The sequence below is a fragment of the Panthera onca genome, chromosome B1, assembly GCF_046562875.1.
Source record: "Panthera onca isolate mPanOnc1 chromosome B1, mPanOnc1 haplotype 2, whole genome shotgun sequence".
Classification (NCBI taxonomy): Eukaryota; Metazoa; Chordata; class Mammalia; order Carnivora; family Felidae; genus Panthera; species Panthera onca.
The window spans coordinates 130,284,559-130,307,929 of record NC_138342.1 but is presented as its reverse complement, the minus strand read 5'-3'; the positions used below and the strand labels follow the sequence as shown (position 1 = coordinate 130,307,929).

Genomic DNA, 23,371 nt, shown 5'->3' with positions numbered 1-23,371 from the left:
TTGTATTTGAGAGAACTTTAATATATTCAACAGAGGGTGCCAACAAGGAAGCAAGATATACAGGCCTAGAGCACAGAGGAGATCGAAAACACACCCTTAGAAAAGCTGTCGTCTTTAGCCTAGAAAAGCAGCTAACTATAATCCCCAAATATCCAAGAAAAACATTAGACTTTGACCATCTGGATTTAATTAAAACAAAAGCTGAGAGAGAACATGGCAATAATATTTCATCAGCTAAAACGAAAACTGCTAGGCACCACGGGAAATACAGAGTTTTTTAAAATCTTGGTTCAATAGTACAGTAATTATGTCACTAATCATGCAGTATTTTAAGGTTTTAGCACGGCTGGCGAACATTGTTGGGAATGTTTTATACCTGTGCTGTCCAATAAAGTAGCCGCTTAGCTTCATGTGGCTGCTGAGCACCTGAAATATGACTGGTGTGACTGAGGAACTGAATTTTTAATCCTAGTTTATTTTAACCAATTTAAATACCCACACGTGGCTAGTGGCTACAGTATTAGAGCTGGTTTAGAACTTCTTCATCTATTTCATCTAATCCCCAACAACTACCCTGCAAATTAACTGTGAGTGGTTGTGGGTGATAGAGGGATTAGAGCACTAGAAACTTTCATTCCATCTGCCCACTACATTGTTCGAATTTTAGTTTCAAGAATATATATTACTTGTAAAATTAAACATATTTTTAATTTTAAAAGTAATTAATATGCCACATAGAAAAATTAGGAAATACAGAAAGAACAAAATAAAAATAATCTGTACATCTATCTTTAAGAAATAATCTGTAATTAACATTTACTCATATCTGAAGAGGATCTGTATTTTTAACCCTTTTGTTAGAAGTATTTGTAGCACAATGGCCCAAGTTATTCTCTGAGTTTTATCACATTACTGTTCTCTCCCACCCCCATCTCCAAACACCTCGGAAATCCTTTTAGACAGCCACTATCTCTAGAACTCAACCTTGAACCTGCCAAAAATAAACACAGTCCACTCGCCTGTCTCCCTTTATTACCATCACCCTTTGCCACTAATGTCACACACTTTAACTGGAACCCAATCTGTACCCCACAATGTCATGAAATCATTTAGTCACTATCATGAAACGAGTATAAGCTTTGGAGTAGAACAACTGCGATTTTGAGTCTGTGGTTCTCCTTTTACAGCGCCGGTGACCTTGGACTACTTACTTCTGCTGGTTTCTGTACCTGTTTCTTCATTTGTTAACAGAAAATAAGAATACTTAATATACAGTATCTATAAAGCATAATGCCTAGCCAAAGTAGCACTTAATAAACGACAACTATTATGGACTTAGCACTGCTCTAGATGCCCTGAAGGTAGTAGCACTCAAACAAAACAGATAGGGGGCTGGCCATCCTGGAGGCTACATGCCACTGATTTAACCCCTAGGGACTCTTTCCACCTGGGATTTGAACTCCATCCCTTATTAGGTGTGTGACCTTATAGAAAGCACTTTAGCTAAAATCTCAATTTCTTCATTTCTAACATGGTAATATTATCATATCCACTTGATATGGCTAGAATAAAACTATGTATATGAAAACTGAGTATATGAAAGTATATAAAACTGAGTATATGAAAGTGCTTTGTAAATTATTACATGCTAAATAAACAGAAGGTATTAAACAAAGAGTAACATATTCCTCTTGTCCCAGACAAAGCTTTCCAACGAGTATGCCGAGAATGAATTACAGATGTGCTGAAACATTGACTGCCCCCTCAGCCTTCAGGGAACCAGAGAGAGCCTGAATATAGTCTGCCCTACAAATATAATCATTTTCTATGTGTGCCATGATGCAGAACAATTTGGAAGCCTTGCTCTAAAATACTATCGCATGCTAGCAGAAACTGGAGTTGGCTAACCGACTCTCTCCTCTGTATGACTTAGGCTTCATCACAAGTTCCACTGTTCTTACGATCCTGCTTCAAAAACAGTGCCTCGCAGTTCCCTAAAGGGCTAAAGAAGATCAAGGAGCTGTTTAGTCCAATGCTATCAGAGATATTCAAAAATGAAACAAAATAAAAAACTCTTAGATGAGAATATGGCAAAGATATTGCCATATTTTCACAAAAGATTAGAGCAATTTCCAGTAACACCTATCTATGACCACCACAAGACAAAGGTTTAGAAGTCATGGAGGAGAGGAGAATCAGAGATAGGAGAAAGAGAAAAGGAATAAAGGAAAAAGAAAACATATACTTTTGTAGAAAACAGCTGAGAATCTGCGAGAATCTGCAAGAATCTGAGAATTCGGTGGCTTCCATGTTTGCCTAAAGGTAGTAGGCCAAAGATAACAAGATTATGTTCAGATTCTTTCGTTTTATAGTCTTTTTCATACATCCTAGAACTAACGCTGCTGCATAGTTTTAGACTGTCATGGTCCCTAAATCATCATCTTTCATTATGTAGAACTACTCTTTCCAGTGTGTACATACATTGTTAGTTTTTTCATACATGGCCAAAATATCTTAAATTCCCTGTTGAATTTATTCTTATTCTTTCCTTCATCCTGAGTTTATTCCTTTCTCCATCCCAAATTGATCATTTTCAAATGTATTTATACCTCCAGAATCTCACAAAGCCAAGTTTATTACTTAAAACCTTTTTCTCATTTACCACTCTTCATGTCATAAATGCACATACACTCCATATACACACAGATTTATATCCATCCTGATGGGAAAACTCTACCAAATAACACTCCATAAGCTTTCTCCAAGTTCATTTCTTTTGGTCATACTTTTAGATAGGACATTCAACAAGGTGTTCATCTACTGAAGATTATTAAGGGAAAACATATTCTTTTCTTAACAGATGGTAGAGAAATCAGGTGAGATATCCCGAAGTCATGCCAAAAACAATGTAACGGAAACACAGCAGAAGCAGTCTAGACTAGACTAGTCTACTACTAGGTTCAATCCTGGCTCCATCAGTGTAATTTTGAGCAGATTCCTTTGGCCTCAGTTAATTGTTTAGTTTCAGTTTCTTCATCTATAAAAATGGGGATTTTAGCCACCCTGTAAAAGTTGCTGTGAGGATTAGATGAGATAATCACATAAAGCAATTAGCATAAGGCCCGGCACATAGTAAGCAAACAAATGTTAACTGTTGGTATGGTGTCAGATATAACTTATCTTCTGACTCTGTCATTACCTTTTTAGAAAGAAGCTAATTTAGCATAATCCTCTCTTTATGAAATTATGTTTTCTTCTCCCCCAAGTGAGGATGCTAGACAGCTGGAAGTTCTCTTACTTTGTGAGAAGAATCTAGTTGCTCTGCGCATGAGCTTATGACAAGCTGTATAGGTTTCTGCAAGTGTCAAACATTTTACTACTTCAACCCTCAACCAATAAACATGTGGCAACCAAATCGGTAAGTTCAAGTACACACTCTAAACTCGTACTACATTTGGAGGGATACTAACTTTTTTACATGAAAGAACAATCATTAAAATACTTGATATAGAATAGAGGGAAAGGGGATGACTAGATAAGCAGCAACATACCAAAAGTTATGAACCACACTACTAAACCATCTTATTTGCCATTCCTAGCAAAGCCAAAGTCTAAAATAATGCCTCAAGTAAAAAACAAGAAAATGAAAGCATAGGATAGCCAAAATGTAATTTTTTAATTCTGAACTGTACCAAGCAGGATGGTGATATTTAATACGTATTAAATAATAATAAACACATTAACTTATAAACCCATTGGATCTCCGCAGCATTGGCCACAAACAGCTATCCCTAAAAAGAAACCTCAAAACCACAAATCAGGAACTAAGTAAATAGGCAGTCTTACTTCCTTCTCTAGGTCTAGGAAGGAATTTAGAAACGCAGATGTTTTGAAGTAGTTAAGAAATTTCAGTTTAATGCCTAGAATCTCTGCATTCTACTCTCCCAATACAAGCTATTTACAGTTTGAAAAAATAAAAAGCTCCACAAAAAAAAATTGTCATTAACTTAAACAAGACACTAAGGAATAGTTTTTAATCTATCTGGAGGTTATGTACTTAAGAATTTGGTTTTTTTAAAATGGACAATCCCCCCTACCTCCCTCCAAAATGCATTCAAACAAAACTGCACATACTTTAAAGGTGGGGATGAGGAAGACCCCTGAAAGTTACAGACTTCTAGACCATGGACCCCACGCATAACTCATGATTAAGGCAAACTAATTTATCAATTTGAAAAGGAATGAAAGTAACGGAGGCAGAGATTTTCATACAAAAAATAAAATCAGAAATATTTTCTATTTTCTCAGGTAATGAGCATTAGATGTGGTGGTTGGGAGAGGGTGTTGGTCATGTTGAGCAAGGAAAACAAAAAACCATGGGACAAACAAGAAAAGTAGAGTTAAAGCAGTATTATTAACACACAGTCCATTGTAGTCACTCTGAGACAGCAGCAATGAAATGGCCTGCAGCCTTAACACAAGACTGTTTTAACATAACCAATTCTGGTGCACATTTCCATGCCAATGAAGCTAATTAAATGGCTAATGTTAGCACACCCCTGTAGGTCAAAGCACAAGTTTATGAAAAGTTCTGTAAATATTCCATTTTTCCTTATCAGATAAGAGCTGAGTTAGATGGAGTGCTTTGGGTGGCTCAGTCAGTTAAGCATCCAACTCTTGGTGTGACCCACTTCATGATCTCGCCCTGGTCGGACAGAGCCCAGAGTCCAGCTCTGAGCACGGAGCCTATTTGACATACTCTCCCTCCCTCTCTCTCTGCCCCTCCCCCACTCGTGCTCGAGCACGCGCTCTAAGGTAAATAAATAAACCTTAAAACAAAAAAAGGACCAAGTAAGAGAAATCATGTACTTTAACCTAGGAGAAAACAAAGGGAGGGTACAGAAATCCTAACAGGGGGTGGCTTAAGGATCTGTAGGAAGTATCAACTACAATCTTTTTGAGATCAATGGGTACAAGAGGGAGATGAAAGCAAAACAAAGGAAGTAATAAAGTAAAAGGGAAAACGTCTAGAAGCTGTTCTTTGAAACAAAACAAAACAGAACAAAAACCTCTTTCCTTTTCCTAGACACGTAAACAGTAACTTGGCAAAAAGGAACGGATGAGAAGACGACAGCACGACTTCCTTCCCAAACTCCAGCATTCGTTGGCCGTCCTCACAAGCACAGTCAGACTTGGGACATTTCTTAGGCAAGGCTCCTCCCTGCACCACTGCCCAGTGAACTTCTTGGAGGGACTACCAACTATCTCCATTCCTCTCACTGCGGGAGAGAGGAAGTAGGGGATGCAGTGAGCGGAGGAGAAAAATAAAGACTGGACACCAAACCTGAAGGTGGCCCACTTCGAGACTTAGCCGAGAAAGACCTGGATCCTGCCACCCCTTCTCCCACCCAATGCATGCAAAAATGAGAGGGCGCAGCCCTGCAAGGGCCAGTCTTCCCTTTCCACCCGCTGTTTCCGGGACACCGGGGGTCGGGGCAGAAACCAAATGCCGAATACTTGGGCAGGTATGTCACAGACGAGGGGCAGAAGTGTCTAGTGAAAAGTCTGGAATGGCAAGCTCCACAAGCAATGTGTCCACCCCCGCCAACTACCTCAGACCAGCCTTCCTCCTCCCACCCCCACCCCCCTCCCACTTCTTTCCCGGCGGGCCAGCACCGCCCTCACCTGTCTGCGGGGAACCCGGCAGCTCTCACGTCGAGGATTATCTTTGCCGCTGCTCTCCGGAATAGCCTCAAACCTGGCAAGAAGTGAGCGGAAACGCGACCTAGGCCTTTTCCTTCTTCCCCTCCCCCCACGCACCTCGGATCCTCGGGGGCGGGGAGCAACTGCAGCTGTCACCGCCTCACACTGACCAACCGCCGAGGACACACAGACCGGCTGCCTCTCAACCCGGCCTGCAGCACCAGCACTGAGAGCAGCGGAGCCGGAAGTGAGGAGACCGGAAGTAGCGTTGTCCTTGGCCCTGGACGGCCTCTCTCTCCCTCAATCTGGCCCGGCCCAGCCGCATCTCGGTGGTGCCAGCGCGCTTCCCTTGAGGCCTCCTCCGCCCCACTCCTGGAGGTTGGCCCCGCCCCTCCCGTTGCGGCCCTAGCAACCACATCCGGGGCTCCGCCGGCGCCGTTGCCCGGGTAATTTTCTGGCTCCGGCCGGATCACAGAGGGGTGTGCGCTCGGGTCCCGATGCATCTGCCAGAGCTGGGAGCTTGCGGAAGGGCGCGCGCGGGCCTGGTCTTGAGGGGTCGGAGGTCTCCAGAAGCCCTCAGCATCCCTTCTTTCTTACTTATACACCCCAGCCTCACGCGTTAGGCGTTCCCCCTGCAGACGGTGAGCCGGCGGCGGGAAGGTGGAGGTGGACGTAGCTCGCCGCCACGCGTACCACAGGAGAGCCAAAGCTTCTTTCTCAGCTGCTGGAGAGCACTTAGAAGGTTGTTTCAGTCCCGCGGCGGGTGGGAGGGTGGAGGGAATGCGGGTTTAAGGGAACAGACGGGATGCGGGCTTCCCACAATCGCTTCCCCAGTGCCTGGAGCGCCCCACTCCGGCTGCGTCGCTCACGTCCACCCACTTCAGGAAGACCAGACCCCCAAGCCTGGCATCCCTGAGTTCTTGTCACTTGCTGTCTTTGTGATCACTTTCTGCACTGCTCACTCGCTAACGGTGGATCCCGGATACTTTTATTTCCTGCTCCTCTTTCTTTATCCGTATGACTGATTTCTGCTTTATTTGCCCGTCCCATTTCTTCTTAAGCAGATCATTGCCCTCTCTACGGAAACCGCCGAACAATCCTTTTTCTCAGAGCCCTTTGTAGTTTACTAAGTTGAGACCCCAACGTACTTTGGATACTCTCCCCATCCCCGGAACTCAATGGAGGGAATGTATGGCTGTGCAGTGGTGCTAGACATACCTGAAGCTCGTTTGCCTACAGTACATACAGTTGATCCATCCACATTCATCCCCCTTCAAGGCTCCGGACTGCATTTCCTTTGACAGCCTTGGGTGCTCATTTTTACCACTTCACTTGTAGAAATGCGAAGGGTAACAGTGCATTCCGTAGAATTTACCATTCTTTTACGGTCTAAAGACCGTACTTCTTACCTCCTTTATTTGTCATATTAGTTGATGATACATTTTTAGTGGCTAAGTGCCCGAAGGCAGAATTCTGCCTTTACAAATTCTAGGGAGTTTCAGCATAGTGAATCGTATATCCCTGTACAAATATCTTCCCCATAGCCGTAAATGGTTAATACCCACGACAACGCAAATGTTTCAGAAGTGAATAACAATATTTATCAGCTGAGATCTCCAGGACACTTCCTCTGACAAAAACAGTACTCAAGTCCCAAAATGTAAATCTATGTATAAAGGACCCTTATCTTAAGTGGCTCTGTCCCTAACAAAAGAGAAGAGCAAATATATATGCTAGTTCACTTAAACTGTATCTTCAGTTCTATAGCCCACTGTGGAGTTTTCTGTTTAGAGCCATCCTGTTAGTCTTTTCAATTGTAAGAAAAGGATCCCAATCTAGAATAATTACTGCCGTTCTTATATAGGAACAGAATGGAACATAGTAGCAAAGTGCAAGTATTCTTAGAGTTCTGGAAGGGTGACTAGGAAGAGGTGCATGGCTGAGCTCAGTCGTGCTTGAATGACCTGTACGTGACTGAGTTGGCTGGTGTCTTAACGATTCCTGCCCGGTGTCTCTTGAGTTCGGGAATGCTTAACTTCATTAGAATCCGTCTAGTTATTAAATTGTTAGGCTCAGAGGTGTTTCTTACATTGGAAGGGTGGATGCTTGCTTTAATTATTTGTCCTTAGCTGGATAGTTTCCTTGGCAGCTGCTGGCGGTTTTGCTAGAGATTCTGATGGACTTGGAACCACTTGGAACTCATGCTAATTTCTGTTTAGTGAAGGTGCTGTTAATCATGTTAGGTATTTTGGTCAGTGCATTTCTGGTACTGTGCATGATTAGTCCTCATGCATAGTACAGGGCGACACACAGGATTAATCTTCCCATGACTTCTGCTGCTCCGAGGGAAATTAGAATGTATGTTGGCTCAAAGAAAACACTGGAAGCTACTTCAGCTGGTGATGGAACACAGTGAAATACTATGAACTTTATTTTGGAAAAAGAAAGCAGAAGCTGGTATTCTTTGATTTGGGGGAAATTTTTGATTCTAACAGAAAGTTATTTTAAATCTAACTCTGCTTAGATGGAGACCTACCTTCCTTCCTTTCTCTCTCTCTCTCTCTCTCTCTCTCTCTCTTTTCTCTCTCTCTCTCTCTCTCTCTCTCTTTTTCTTTGCCCTAGAGTTTGGGGAATTCTGCCTGCCCATTCTCTTTAGGAAGAATAGAAGATTACTACTTTTCTCTAAATTGACATCTATGTTTGGAGAGGTAAGAAAAAAGGTAATAGTTGTCTGCCATATATGTTTATGATATGGGGATTATCTACTCATTTACCTTTGTACTGCTATTGGCTATTATTCAGCTTTTGCAAAATCAGGTGCCACTTTTTCACTTGGCTTATGGGGAACTCTGACGGCCTATATTTCATTTATTGACCAAGAAGGAAAGAGGGCAACAGGTTAAAGAATATTATTCCTTTCTGAATGAATGAAATGTGCATTCAACTTTTTTTCTTTGCTTTAGATGTTAAATACTTTATATTGTTTACAAATAATACTTTCTCAAGAGAAAGTAAGAGGTGCTACCTTCAAATCTTTTCTAGGGGGATTCTGGTAATGTCACAATAATTTTGTTACTCTCTATAATCAGCTCCCTTTTCATGGAGACATGTTGTGTTAATGATTGCACAATGTAATTCTCTGGAAACAAACCCTGTGTTGGAGGGTACTGATAAATGGAACATTTAAGAAGCCTGTGAATAGTAGTATGATTAGAACATAAGAGTAGAAATTGTTTTAACTACAAAGAGAAAAAAACTGAAGCTATCCATAATTCCATTATCTAGAATTAACACTGAACATTTTTGTCAATGTCTTTTTTCTATAAATATATATTTTTCTACATTTATTTAACAAATTGTTATTTAGAACCTACTGTTTGCTGAGTACTAAACACGGTAGGAATAGCCACGAGCCCCTGTCCTCATGTAACTTTCAGTGTATGTTGGTTTTGTTGGCATATGGTTTTGTATTTTGCTTTTTTCACTGAATATATTATGGAATTTTCTTCCAATCATTAAATGCTCTCCTTCAGTGGCTCAGTATTTTAGCATATATATTTCTTAATTTATTTACCTAATCCTTTTTGCTACACATTTAGGTTCTTTCCCATTTTGTCTGTAATTAAAACAACAGTGGGAGGAATATTGTGGTATGGTAAAATTCTATGATTTCCAGTGATTCTCACTTTGTATAATTCCCTCTCATTTGAACATGATAGGATATCATTCTCATTGTAATATTTTATTACATGTACAACGGATTTTGCAGAAGCAACCAGCTGACTTTAAGTTCATCAACAGGGAGATAATCTGGATGGGCCTAAACTGATTGCATGAGCCTTTTATAAGAGCAGAGTTTTCTCCTGCTGGTTGCACCAGAGAAGGCAGAGAAATTCAAAGCATGAGAGAGATTTGACAGGAGGAAGGTTCTCTGTTGCTGAAATGAAAAGAGCCACAGTCGAGGACCTGAAGGAGGCCTCCAGGAGCTGAGAGCAGTCTCTGCTAACAGCCATCAAAAACTCAGGGACCTCAGTCCTACAACCACAGAAGTTGAATTCTGCAAATAACCTGAATGAACTTGCAAGCAGATTCTTCCCTAGAACCTCCAGATAAAAGTCCCATTTGACTAACATCTTGATTCTGCCTTGTGAGATCCTAAGCAGAGGACCCAGTTGAGCTCACCTGGACTTCTGACCTGCAGGACTGTGAGATAATAAGAGGGTATTGTTTTAAGCTACTAAATGCAGGAGTAGGAAATGAATACATTTGTAAGCTAGATTATTTTTACATCTCAAATTATTATCTGGGGATAAAATCATAGGCATGGACTTGCTGGATAAAAGTGATGCACATTTTTTAGATTTTTGTATCATGTTACTAATTTGCCCTTTGTAAGCTTTGTACCCGTTTATATACCGCCTCACAACCTATGTTATATTCTGGCAAACACTAGATACTGCCATTCTGGTAGGCAAAAACAAAAAACAAAAAGGGTATCTCCTGGTTTGAAAGAAGATTTACATTTCTCTTATTACCAGTAGAAGTGATTATTGTTTCCTTTACTTGGAGTTCACTTGGTAAGTCTTTTTTAGTGACTTGCCAATTCTTTTTCTTTAGGTAGCTTTACCATTGACATGGAGAAAATAGTATCTAATGTGTACAGTATTTTTCTGCTGTAATATTTTCATGGAGTAGAATGATTAATGAGCATAATTGAGAGAATGGGTACTTCTGAGAGATATTAGCTACTGCCATTACTCCCTGCAAGAAATATCCCAGACATTGTACTGTGCAAGAATGGAAAATGTTAGCTTCATTGGTTAAGCAGTATTGGTGCCTTGTTCTTTTCTAGGGAAAAAAAGTCTGGCTTGTCTGGCTCAGCATCAGAAATGTGGTTGTTTCGGGTATAAACATATATTGTATATTACCATGGAAAATTATAGGTTTCACTCTTGTTCTAGAAGGAGATATATACTGTTAACTCTCAGAAAACAACTAATATCTTCCTAAATGAACATCATTATTTTCAGTTTGATCAAGATAATCACTAATCTCTGTGTATATTATATTGCTTTATTTAAGAGGGAGTGAAGGAGGAAATTCAAGTTATTTTTTCTATAATCCTTGTTATTTGAGATGAGAGGGTTTATTTCTAACAAATGAAATAAGGCAGAAAGAAAAAAGGAAGGAAGGAAGAAAAGAAGAAGAAAGGAAAGAACAGAAGAAAGAAGGAAGGGAGAAGTTGGGAGAGTCCCTTTTTCTCTTGGAGAGTAGTTCTGTGTGGTTTTGTCTTAAAAAATTGTTTCTTGCTACCTCAATTTCTAAAGGTCGGTATCTTCCTAATAAGAGCAAGATATTTAAAAATGTTTATTTTGAGGGGTACCTGGTTTGCTCAGTCTGTTGAGCATCTGACTCTTGATTTCGGCTCAGGGTCACGGGATCGAACCCCTATGTCAGGCTCCACACTGAGCATGGAGCCTGCTTAAGATTCTCTCCCTTCCTCCCCCCGCCACATCTCCCCCCACCCCCGCCCCTCACTCCCACTTGCATGCTCTCTCTCTAAATTTTTTAAAATTTGAAAAAAATTTTAAAAATGTTTATTTTGAAGTAATTGTAGATTTACAGGGAATTGCAGAAATATGTATAGGGAGGTCCCATATATGAGCAAATTTGTTTTGTTTGTTTGTTTTAGTTGAATGCTCAAAGCTTATTTACTTAGAAAGGTCAGCCCACCCTAACGTTGGGATATGGTTGCTATTTGTGTTCACAGAATTCATAAAGGCCTATTCTTCTGTAGAGGTTTGATGTTGCTTTGTTGTTGTTGTTGTTGTTGTTGGGTTTTGGATAGGCATTGCAAATGCTGCCTTGTTGGGTGCTGGGGACACAGAGTGTACAACTATTATCAAAGGAGGCCACACCAGTGTGATCCAAAGGCACTGTAATATAGTGAAGAGAATGGTAGATTTTATATTAGTGCCCTCAACCACGTTATAACTACATGAGCTTTGAAATTCAGTTTTATCTTCCTCCTGAGTTGTTTGAAATACAGGAAGTAAAGGTGTTTGGAAAATAAAGCCCTGGGCTATCATAATTATTATTAAGGTCTTTTTACAACAACAACAACAACAACAAAACTCCTTTACTGGTTGTAATTCCTATGATAAAAACTACTTTTTTTAGACAACAAAGGCGGAGGAATTTTGACAAAAAGTTTTGTCAAAAAATTTTGTGCAAAAAATGCATATGACATCTTGAAACCTGGGAGAAGAGAAAAACTAGAGGAATGGAGTGCCCACACTATATCACACAGCAGTAACACCTGCTCATCAAATTAGCTTGTTACCTTGGCCTACAGTAGGCCCGAAGCCTGTGGATTCTGGTATAGTAGGTGCTACCTGGGAAGGTAGGGGCAAGCTTATCTGGTCCATGTGACTGTTCTCACAGTACTGTTTGATTTAAGAAGATCTCTGCTTTCAGTATATGTTTAAGGTGGGATTCTTGCTTCAGTTTGCAAGTAGGATTTTGTAAAATCTTTGAATTGTGTAGATTGTCACAGCCAAAGGGACGTTAGAGAGGAAATAATGATAACGAGATCATGACCAGGCATTCACTGAACACTTTGCAAGGTGCTAAATACTGGGCTGAGCACTTCACACTCTCTCCTTGAATCTCATTGAATGTGCAATGACCCTATTTGGTAGGGGCTGTAGTTACACCTATTTTACAAACAAGGAAGCTGAAGCTTCAAATGGTTAAGTAATCTACCCAGGATCCCGTAAGTACTAAATGGCAGAATCACTTGTCAACTCAGGTGTGGCTGGCACCAAAGCCCATATCCTTACACTATAATAAGCTCTATTTTACAGATAAGGAAGTGGAGGTCCTGAGACATTAAGTAAGACCCATGGTCACTCTCCTTCTTACTCTTAGTCTAGGTCTTTTTCTGCTTTATATCCTCGTAAGAATTTGCTTATTCCTATGCATTTTGTCAACTATTTCTGGCCTCTGCGCGTCTGGCTGATGTGTCAAGTTGATGGAAAAGTTACTAGGTTTGTAAGCATTTAGATAAAATAAGACTTGGATTTTTAAAATTTGTAACCGAATCACTTGTTTTGATTTTTAGTGAAGCCTTTTCTACCAGACTCCTATAAAGGAGACACTGTCTCCCATGTGCTATTAAAAGTTGAACCTTGTGACTACTGTCTGACTATGTTTTTCTTTTAGAGGAGTCAGAGGGGGCAGGCTATGACTTCATGTGAAAAATAGCCACCAAAGATCTATCCAGCATAATTTTTAGTTTTTTAATTTTGGTAAGTGCCCATTTTTAAAACAGATTAAGTTTGTCTGAATTATTTTGAAAGTATATATTACAAAAGATTCAAAAGCAAGTGAGAATTCAAACGCATAGAGCAAAGCTACAGGGCTTTTTACCGAGGCCGTTTAGGAGGTAAGCCTTTCTCCTGGAAGCTTTGCTTATTATATTTTCAGAAACATGGTCCCATTCTTTTCTTTATTATTAAAAGCATAACTAATTAGTATAAATATTCTTTTTGATATTCGATTGACACATAATTGCTAAAATAAGTTGTTGTTTTTTTTACATTTTCAAGAGGCGGAAGATATACCATCAGGTCCTAGAAGGAGTCTACCACTTTCTTCTCTACCCTGAAGAGACTTGGAAATTAATGGGTAACATTTTGCATGAAAATTACTGAATGCTATTCCTTCTTATCTCTGAGGCCTTCTGTGGAGAATTAATAGGAGGTTGAGTATGCATGGATAAAATGGATCATCTTAAAGGATTGAAGTTCCAAAAATATATCGGCAGGACTGGACAGGTTTGACATAATGAGATTTCTATTTTAGCTTGACTTCTGGAACTCTGAATAAACTATAAACTGAGCCGCACAGGTCCTGGGAAGGAAGTTTCTCTTCTAAAATATTCTAGTTGCATATAACATTTTCCTTATTCAGAACCTTTGAAAAAATATATTTACATCTCAATTTCCTGAGAATTAAGACTAATAGACACTTGCCAACTTTTAATATATGAAGCGGGATAGAAAGCAGCAATTTGTATCATTTTGGAAAAGAAATTTAAAGAAACAGACACCAGAGAGACAAGAAATCTCTACATAAGCACTGGTTGAGATGGCAGAAGCTTCTGTGGATGCCTCGACTCTGCCCGTAACAGTGAAGAAAAAGAAAAGTTTATCCATTGAAGAAAAGATCGACATTATAAACGCAGTAGAAAGTGGCAAGAAAAAGGCAGAAATTGCAGCTGAATATGGAATAAAGAAAAATTCACTGTCTTCTATTATGAAGAATAAAGACAAAGTTCTAGAAGCCTTTGAATCTCTGAGATTTGATCCAAAGAGAAAAAGACTGAGAACTGCTTTTTACACAGATCTGGAAGAGGCATTAATGAGGTGGTATCGTATTGCTCAGTGTCTAAATGTACCAGTTAATGGTCCAATGCTACGTCTAAAAGCTAATGATTTTGCACAGAAACTGGGACATAATGATTTTAAGTGCAGTAACGGTTGGCTGGATCGCTTTAAATCCAGGTACGGTTTAGTATTCAGAGCTCAACCTGTGGAAGCTACAGGTGTTTCAGTAGACCCTTCAACTGTCTGGCACCAAAATGTACTTCCTTATTATTTAAATGATTATCATCCTAAAAATGTTTTTAATATAAAAGAGACTGGGCTGCTTTATCGAATGTTACCTACAAATACATTTGCATTTAAAGGAGAAACCTGCTCGATTGGAAAGTTATGCAAAGACAGAATAACTCTAGTGGTTGGGACAAACATGGATGGCTCAGAGAAACTTCCTTTGCTCATCATTGGAAAACACAGAAATCCACATTGTTTCAAAGGTATAAAATCATTGCCTGTGTGTTATGAAGCTAACAGGATGGCATGGATGACCTCAGATGTATTTGAACAATGGATGCGGAAGCTCGATGAGAAATTTCAAGCCCAGCAACGAAGAGTGGTGATCTTTGTTGATTCTTTTCCTTCACATCCAGAGGTAAAGAACCTAAAGTCCATTGAGTTAGCATTCTTTCCATCATGTGTATCTTCCAAATTTATAGCTATGAAACAAGGTGTTATTAAAAGCCTTAAAATCAAATATCGACATTGTCTTATCAAAAAATTTTTAAGCTCTGTTGAAGGCAGCAAAGAATTTACATTTTCCCTACTAGACGCAGTTGATACTTTGCACCTTTGCTGGAGGGCTGTAACCCCCGAGACTATTGTTAAGAGCTATGAAGAGGCAGGATTCAAATCTCAAAAGGGAGAAAGTGACAAGACAAATGCAGAGACAGACACTGGTCTTGATTTGGTTGCCCATGCTCAGGCAGCAGGTGTGGAATTTCCTGAAGGTTTATCTCTAGAAGAGTATGCTGCCCTTGATGATGATTTGGAGACCTGCGAAGCGGCACCAAAAGGTGATTCTGTATGGACCGAAGAGAGTAAATCAGATGAAACTGGGCTTTATACTTCTGATGAAGAGGATGATGGTGGATCTCTAGGAACTGAGCTCCCTTTACCATCAAAAAATGAGGCCATAACTGCTTTAGATACTCTTAAAAGTTTTCTTAGAAGTCAAGATATGAATGAGGAGCTTCATAATTCTTTAGCAGACCTTGAAATTTTTATTAACTCATCATCTAAATAATTATCTGTGGTATAACATCTTTTCCTAATGTATTTTACTAGATAAGGTATATGAAGGGAAACTACCACTTAAACACAAAAAATTTAAAAACTAGCAATCTTTAGTTTAATTGCACATGTCTTTGACCTGAATAGCAAAGTTACCCTAGGTAGATTAAATAAAGAGTAAATAAATGAAAAATATGAATTTCAACTTACCAAGGTTTTGGGGAGTAGAAACTGTATTACAGAGGCCTTGTACTTGAAATATATGGTACATATGTCAAAAATAGAAAACTCTCCAGCTATTTGATTCATACAGGTTGAATTGGTGATTGCTATTTTTCTCTTTTTTTTTTTTAAAGCACAGATCATGTTCTAGAATATTTTAATTTATCTACCTCGTCTAGGAAATAAAATATCTATTACTTAGATATTTATTTTTATAAAGACATATATTCTAGCCTCATATCAAGTATTAATTTTAAATTACTTTATTTTTCTTGTAACTAGCTTATCTTGCTAACAGGAAATTATGAATAAGCACTGAAAATAAAACCTGACCCAATTATATACCAAAATGATTAAAAATATATGTCTCACTACTTTCCAGTTATTTCTATATAAGGTCAAATGAAAGACTATGACCTTATCAGATTCTTTCTGTCATCTATAACCAGAAGATGATATAGTTTCTTCCTAAATATTTATATGTATGTGTGTACATTTAATAGAAAAATACATTACTGAAACATTTGTTAAATTCTTATAATATATTTTAATAAGATTACTCTTGAAAAGTATATATGAAGATATATATGCAGTTACTAAAAAAGAAAATATCTTATGTGGTTCTTATGTTTCTAATTTTAACAGCTGAAACTTTTAATCTATAATATTTAATTATTTCTTGATTTTACTGAATTTTATTTTCAGGAAAAACTGAGTGTTTTCAGCATATTTTGATATATTTAATCTTTTTGTCTTTCAAATTGTATTAAATTTCTGTTTGAGGAAGTTTTGTCTATAGAATATTTGAAAATACTGTATGAAATTATTTACTCTCCATCCATAAAATCGTCTTTAAAACTAGAAAAATATCATGTGTCAGACATTTCTGTTGTTACATTTTAAAAGTCATGCTTATTTAATGTATTACATATAAGTTAGGGTACCCTTTGAAAAATATTTTGGAAAAGTGTAAAATGTTATACAGATTATTTTTATTATGAATTATTAGTCTGCCAACATAAAACACATTTGGAAGGAAATATTTATAGAAAGTAGTTTTATTTTCCACTGTTGATTTACTCTGCTTTTGAGATTTAGTAATAGTAATCCTTAAAAATATATTAAGCTGAAGGAAATTTCTCATAGAGTGAAATATAGATTACTGAAGCTTAATTGAAAACATTTTAATTAATGATTTGATTTAAAATTTTAGCGAGATTGGAATTGTGTACCTAAATCATGGACCTTAATCTCTCTTAAGAGCCCTGGCTGTAATTAGAGTACCTGGCATATATCCAGCCTTCAGTAATTCTTTTCTCTCTCTTTCTCCACTTCTTTCATACCATCTTACTATCAAATGTTCTTATTTAACCATTCCAGATATTCTGTGACATAAGAATTATTACCTCCATTTTTGGTAAGGTGAGGACATTGAAACCTGAAAAGATAATTTGGTTAAAATCTCAGAACCAAACCCAAAATGCAGTAGTTCCCTATCACCTAGACCTATGTTCCTCTAACTATACACCCTCTGCTTCTTTTCTCTACTCTGTAAAAGAAAATTCTGTTGTTTTTTTCCCTTGAGTTTAGGGACCCGAGGGTGAAATATTTCAGAGAATATGCTGGATCTATGCTGATAGTTCTGTTCCCGAGATCTCTCCTGAGAACACCGAGATAATGAAACACTGGGACCTTGTGAGTGGGTAATCCTGTATCACTCTAACACAGAGGCTCTAGGGGAGTTCAAACAAAAATACTTGAAACAACTTTAATGTCCAAATACTGAAAGTACCTACTGTTTTTTCTCCTATATGACATTCCATTTTTTTTTATTTCTGGGGCATAATAAATCTAAAGGTGATAAAGGAAGATAAGGCTCCTATAGAGAATTAGAAAAAGATGCCTGCATATTTAAATTTAAAGATAAACTTTAAGTTGTTAATGTTGTATATTCTTCTGTGTACTTTACAAGCTGTATACATTTAAACTATTTTCAGAACAATTTTTTTAAATGTTTATTTATTTGGAGAGAGAAAGAGTGCAGACGATCAGGAGAGGGGCAGAGAGAGAGGGAGAGACAAAATCCCAAGCAGGCTCTGCACTGTCAGCACAGAGTCTGATTAGGGGCTGAAATTCACAAACTGTGAGATCCTGACCTGAGCTGAACTCAAGAGTCAGATGCTTAACTGACTGAACCACCCAAGTGCCCCCAGAACAAAAGTTTTTTTAATTTACTTTTCCCAGGACAATCCCTGCATACCTCACTCCTGATTTATCTTCTCCATACATAATCAGCACAAAGTTGGGACTAAATGTCACTTGTCTTTTCAGAAAATAACTTCATTTAGCAATTCACCTGCTTTTCAGTTAAATATAGTATTGTTTTTATTGTTCTTGCTATATAAATTTTTACTGTTACAACAATGTTTTTCCCTTTTGTCTGCTTCATCAAGCAACAAATCTTATGTTGAATTTAGGACACTGTTGCACTTCACTAGTGAAAGATTTGGTTCAGGATAAAGTAGGACAATGAGTAAACCAAGGCCTATGGGTTTTATGTTTCCTGCCTGGCTTCTCATCTGGACCTAAGATCAAGTGTAAAACCTCCCATTTACTGTATACAAAGCAGAATAATTGGCAGGGGGGCGGGGAATAGGGGAGGGAGAATTGAAGGAGAGCTTCTCAAGCAAACACCTCCAATGTGAAGGGAGGTCCTTTTTCAATCATTGGCTCAGTAGGGACTCCATAGAGACTGGCAGAGAGAGGTTTGTCCCTTAGCGGAGGCAGCACACACATCTGCCAACAGGTTCAGAGTCCAGTGGTGGGCTGGATCTTTGGGGTCACCTAGAGCTACCTAGCTAAGTACAGCATGGCATAAGGCAGCCAAGAAGCTACCAGTAGCTGGGAGGAATTCCTACCATCAGAGGAGAGAAAGGCCTAGATTGGGGGACCATAATGTACATCACTAAGTTCTCAGAAAAAAAATTCTTCAATGGAATAAATTAAATCTAGTCCAGTTCAATGCTACCTTGCAAAAGACATTTCATTTCTCCAAATAGCAGTTTGTACCACCCATAAAATGAGACTGACACTTCATTTGAATTTATCAAGGATGAAAGAAAATTATGCAGATGAATACACTTAGCAAACTCTGAAGTGTTCCCCAACTATAAGGTATGACTAGAAAGGCACCTCTGTGCTACTACTTCCAGATATGCTCAGATATTAGCCTTGTGGTCACTAAATACTAATGACAATTTTCCCATTGACATTCTTCGATGCAATAAAATAGGGAATTCAACATTTCTAGGAATACGCAATTTATCTGTAGAACTAAAACATTTTCACTTTGAATGAGGGAATAAGGTGACTTAGAAACTTTCAAGTTTTCCTGAATTGCTCCTTATGCAAAGCATTTCAGCAAAATATTGTAGACAGTCAATTGCTCACCATATGCTCACATGACCTCTTTGTGCCAGCATGGGGGCGGGGGGCGAGATCTCTTTTGTCTCTTCTTACAAGAGCACTGATTCCATCATGAGGCACCCATCTTCGAGATCTCATCTAACCCTAATTACCTCCCCCAAACTCCGTCTCCAAGTACCATCACACTGGGGGTTAGGGCTTCAGTGTATGAATTTTGAGGGTGACAAACATTCAGTCCATAGCAATTACCTAGTACCAATAAAGGCATTCACATATTAATTAATATGGACTTGCTGTATCAGTTTCCAACTTGCTCTAAGCTAAAAGGGTATGTATATTACAGAACCTATAGCTATTAGTAAGGTCCTTAAAGTTTATAAAACTTTGAGAAGAAATGAGGACATTTTTCATGGCCTTCAATAAATGGACAGACCCAAAATTGAAATACATATGTTTGTTTCTTCTAAGTTAATCCCAATCAAAATCCCAATGCAGGTTTGTTGAAAATTTTGCAAAATAATTCAGATTTTTCCAAAAGAACAAGTATGTATTGATATCTAAGAAAATTTTGGAAAATAAAAATAGGGAGTATTTGACCTATAGCAGAATTTTAAACAATATGGTATGGGCAACAGAATTAATCGGTCAATCAAAAGAATAATATATGATGTCTAGAAAAAGAAAAATAATATGATAAAAATGGCTTAAATTTTTTTTAATGTTTATTTTTGAGAGAGGGGGAGAGGCAGAGTGTGAATGGAATAGGGCAGAGAGAGAGAGGGAGATACAGAATCCGAAGCAGGCTCCAGGCTCTGAGCTGTCAGCACAGAGCCCAACGTGGGGCTGGAACTCATGAACCATGAGATCATGACCTGAGCCAAAGTCAGATGCTTACCCGACTGAGCCACCCAGGCACCCCCAAAGATGGCTTTTAATCATTGGTGAAATTGATGGATTATTCAGTAACCGATATTAGGGCAACTTGGCTAAAGATACAGGATTTTTTAAAAAAAAGTCCTACATCTAAATGAATCCCAAAAGGATTAAAAAAACTCTAAAAGAAGTGGAGGAAGGAAAGAAAGAAAAAAATGAAGAAAGAAGGGAGGAAAGGAAGAAAGACAAAAAGAAAAGGAATGTGGAGAAAGAAAACTTGTAAATACTAGGAAAGTAAAGGTAAATGTAAATGTTTAATAATATTTTAATAGGAAAAATATTTTAAAAGGTATGACACTCAAGAATAGTTGAGTGTAAAAATACTAATAAAGTATGAAAATATTGTTAACATCACTCAAAGAAATGCAAGCAAAAAAGTGGGACGTCTTTGGGGGGAGGGGCCGTCACATTAGACAAGATTATAAAAATGACAATACCAAATGTAGGCAAGAGCATAGAGAAACGGGTGCGCTGGTGTTGGAACTATAAATTGGCACATTTAGTTATTAGAGTTGGTATGTGTTAAGTGTTTACTAATTACCAGATTGTTCTAAGTGTTTTGCTGTGTTACTTAATACTCAGAATAACTCCCAACAGTTATCATCCCCATTTTACTGCTGAGAAAATTTAGTTATAGCTGTAGCTAATAAGTAACAGAACTAGAATTCAAACCCAGAAAATCTGACTCAAAAATATGCTGTACATGGAATAAATTTATCCTAACAAAATAAAAACATTGAGGACATTTGTTGCAGTGTATACAAGTCCATAATTCTTTATCCAAAACCCTGGGGACACATATGTTTCAGAATTCAGAATTTATCAGATTTGCAAAAGATAATATATGCATATACTTCATGTTATATAATATCCCCAGGAGATTCTAGGGCAACATCCCATAATCAAACATTAATAATTTTGTAGTGAAATGCATTCATGTGAAGTCAGATATGTAAAGGTAATAAGTAACTTAATAGCTTCATAGTTTTTATTGTCAAATAAGTTCATGGTAGGTCGGTTTTTACTATCAAATGGGTTACAAAAGGGCCTTCAGATCCTGTAGTAACTTAAAACAAAAAAATAGACTGAAAACTGTATGAATGTTTGTTTGAGAGAAAGAGAGAGCACACATAAGCAGAGGAGAGGGGCAGAGGGAGAGAGAGAGAAGCTTAAGCAGGCTCCACTCAGCACAGAGCCTACCCTGGGGCTCTATCCCACGACCCCAGAATCATGACTTGAGCTGAAATCAAGAGTTGGACTCTAAAAGACTGAACCACCCAGGCACCCCGAATGTTTTCAATAGAGAATTGGTTAAATGCACGTGTTATATGGAGTGAAATGTCAAGGTCCAAACTTTTTTTTAACTTCTTTTACTTTCATGTATATGAAAATTTGCTTGCCTGAACTGGATATTTCCTAAATTTGACTTGCAAATTCTGGAACTGAATCTCCTATTCCTCTGATTCTCCTTGCTGAACATCTTCCCATCTCTGCCAGGCTAGACATCTTTTTGCCAAGTGAAACAGGATCTATAGCATAGTATTGAATTGGTGAAAAACCAGACTTGCTGGTTTAATGTACCATAGATTACACGTTCATCTTCATGCATTAGCCCAATTTAAATTCAAAGAAATCAACTTCCTAGGTCAGAGAACTCCTAGACGGTGTATCAGGCGAAACAATTGAAAGGGTAGGGGCCCCACTTCACTCACTTCTACTTATTTTTTCTTATTCATCAAATCCAGCAAGATGATTTTTTTTAAGGTGGGGCTGTTGTATAATCCCTTTATATCTATCTCCCCAACAGTACCTATTAAATACAAACAAGCTATTGATATATTAAATATTTGCTCAGTTGGAGGACTAAATGCAAAGTTAGTCTTGTTTCCTGAATTCGTAATTAAGATGGGGTTTTTGTTTTGTTTTCTCCTAACTTCCTCTTTGTACGCTGCTGAACTCTTTGTTAATGCAAAGTCACTGCCTGTGTTATTGGCTGATACCACGCCTTATTTTCTATGTTGAAAACAGGTAACCCAGCATAGAGATAAGAGCCACTTTCCTGTCACTATCTGCCCAGTTGAGGAACCATTCCCCCAAAAGATCCAGAATCTATCTCTTAACTCTTGCAGAGATAACTGCCCCGCTCTAAAGTAAATATCTAAGAGAATTTCATATTGTTATTGAATGAACAGTTAATTACCAAATTGAATTAAACCAAACAGTTACCAAAAAAGGAGACAAAAGAAATGAAATAATAACAAGACTCAGACTTACGCAATGTGCCTCCCTTAATTTCTTCTAATTATTGTAAAGTCAGCCAACAGTAAGCTTGGGAAAAAACCTCATGTATAATGCCACAAGAGGGTAATCATTAATTTGGCATACTCTAATCTTAAATTTTTTAAAGTACAGGAAAGTATATGCAATACAAATATCTATCTGCCAATTTACATAATTACTATTGTGTTTACTTCAGATTACCATATATATCCTTTATTTTCTTAATTTATTCCTACATATTTTATAGTTTAGTTGCTACTGCAAATGCAATATTTTCCTTTTAATTTTCAGATTACTACTAGTATAGAAAAAGTGAGTGGTTTTTGACTGTTTTGTATCTAGTAACATTACCAAAGTTTCTTATTAATTCCAGTATGTTTTTCAAATCAGATCATTTCATTATCATTTATTAATAAAGATCATTTAATTTCTTTATTTTTAAATTTTTTTAACATTTATTCATTTTTGAGAGACACAGAGAGACAGTGTGAGCAGGAGAGGGGCAGAGGGAGGGAGACACAATTCGAAGGAGGCTTCAGGCTCTGACCTGTCAGCACAGAACCTGATGTGGGGCTTGAACTCACGAATCATGAGATCATGACCTGAGCTGAAGTGGGACGCTTAACTGACTGAGCCCCAAAATCACTTAATTTCTTTATACTAATTATTTTTCTTATTCCTACCTGAAGGCCAGGAAATACTCCTCTGTATTTTCTTCTTCATATTTAAATTTTTGTCTTCATATTTAAATTTATTTTGTGGGTGGTAGAGGCAAGGATCTAACTTTATTTTTCCTAAAGGGAACCCCCCCCCCCATATATTGACTAATTTACCCTTTTGTAATAACTTTGCTATTCATAACAACTTCCTGCACCTGTACCAAGAGGTCATTCTGGGGAAGAGTTTAAATCTTTCCATGTCTGAATAAATTCTAAGGAAAAATTAAGTCTCTTTTTTCCTTTTAATATTTATTTATTTATTAGGAAAGCACAAGCTCGGGAGGAGCAGAGAGAGGGGGACAGAGGATCTGAGGCGGGCTCTGTGCTGACAGGCTGACATCAGCAAGCCCGATGTGGGGACCATGAGATTATGACCTGAGCCAAAACCAGACACCCTCAAAGGACTGTGCCACC

At 38.1% G+C, this 23,371-nt stretch overlaps 2 protein-coding genes across 10 annotated transcripts in view; one reads left to right on the top strand and one right to left on the bottom strand.

Annotated features, from left to right (window-relative positions):
* Positions 1-5,950, bottom strand: part of ARFIP1 (ARF interacting protein 1) — a 128,310-nt gene extending 122,360 nt beyond the window's left edge. For 6 of the 8 annotated variants that reach the window (XM_060653989.3, XM_060653993.3, XM_078445685.2 and 3 more), the window contains exon 1: positions 5,686-5,950. The gene's annotated coding sequence lies outside the window, so the exon portion shown is untranslated. The remainder of the gene's footprint in view (positions 1-5,685) is intronic. The other 2 variants (XM_078445686.2, XM_078445688.2) reach the window with 1 other exon arrangement.
* A 189-nt stretch (positions 5,951-6,139) lies between these two features.
* Positions 6,140-16,264, top strand: TIGD4 (tigger transposable element derived 4). Of its 2 annotated transcripts, none has more exons than XM_060653985.2 (2): positions 6,140-6,445; positions 13,314-16,264. In XM_060653985.2, exon 2 carries the CDS (start codon positions 13,855-13,857, stop codon positions 15,388-15,390), a length of 1,536 nt encoding a protein of 511 aa, XP_060509968.1. In that variant the 5' UTR covers positions 6,140-6,445; positions 13,314-13,854; the 3' UTR covers positions 15,391-16,264. The 2 variants fall into 2 exon arrangements, with proteins under 2 accessions (XP_060509968.1, XP_060509971.1); XM_060653988.3 differs by lacking the exon at positions 6,140-6,445 and adding an exon at positions 6,457-8,411.
* The last annotated feature ends 7,107 nt before the right edge of the window (positions 16,265-23,371 follow it).

Coding starts and splice junctions, on each gene's coding strand:
- TIGD4 (XM_060653985.2), top strand. CDS start 13,855: ATGGCAGAAGCTTCTGTGGATGCCTCGACTCTGCCCGTAACAGTGAAG.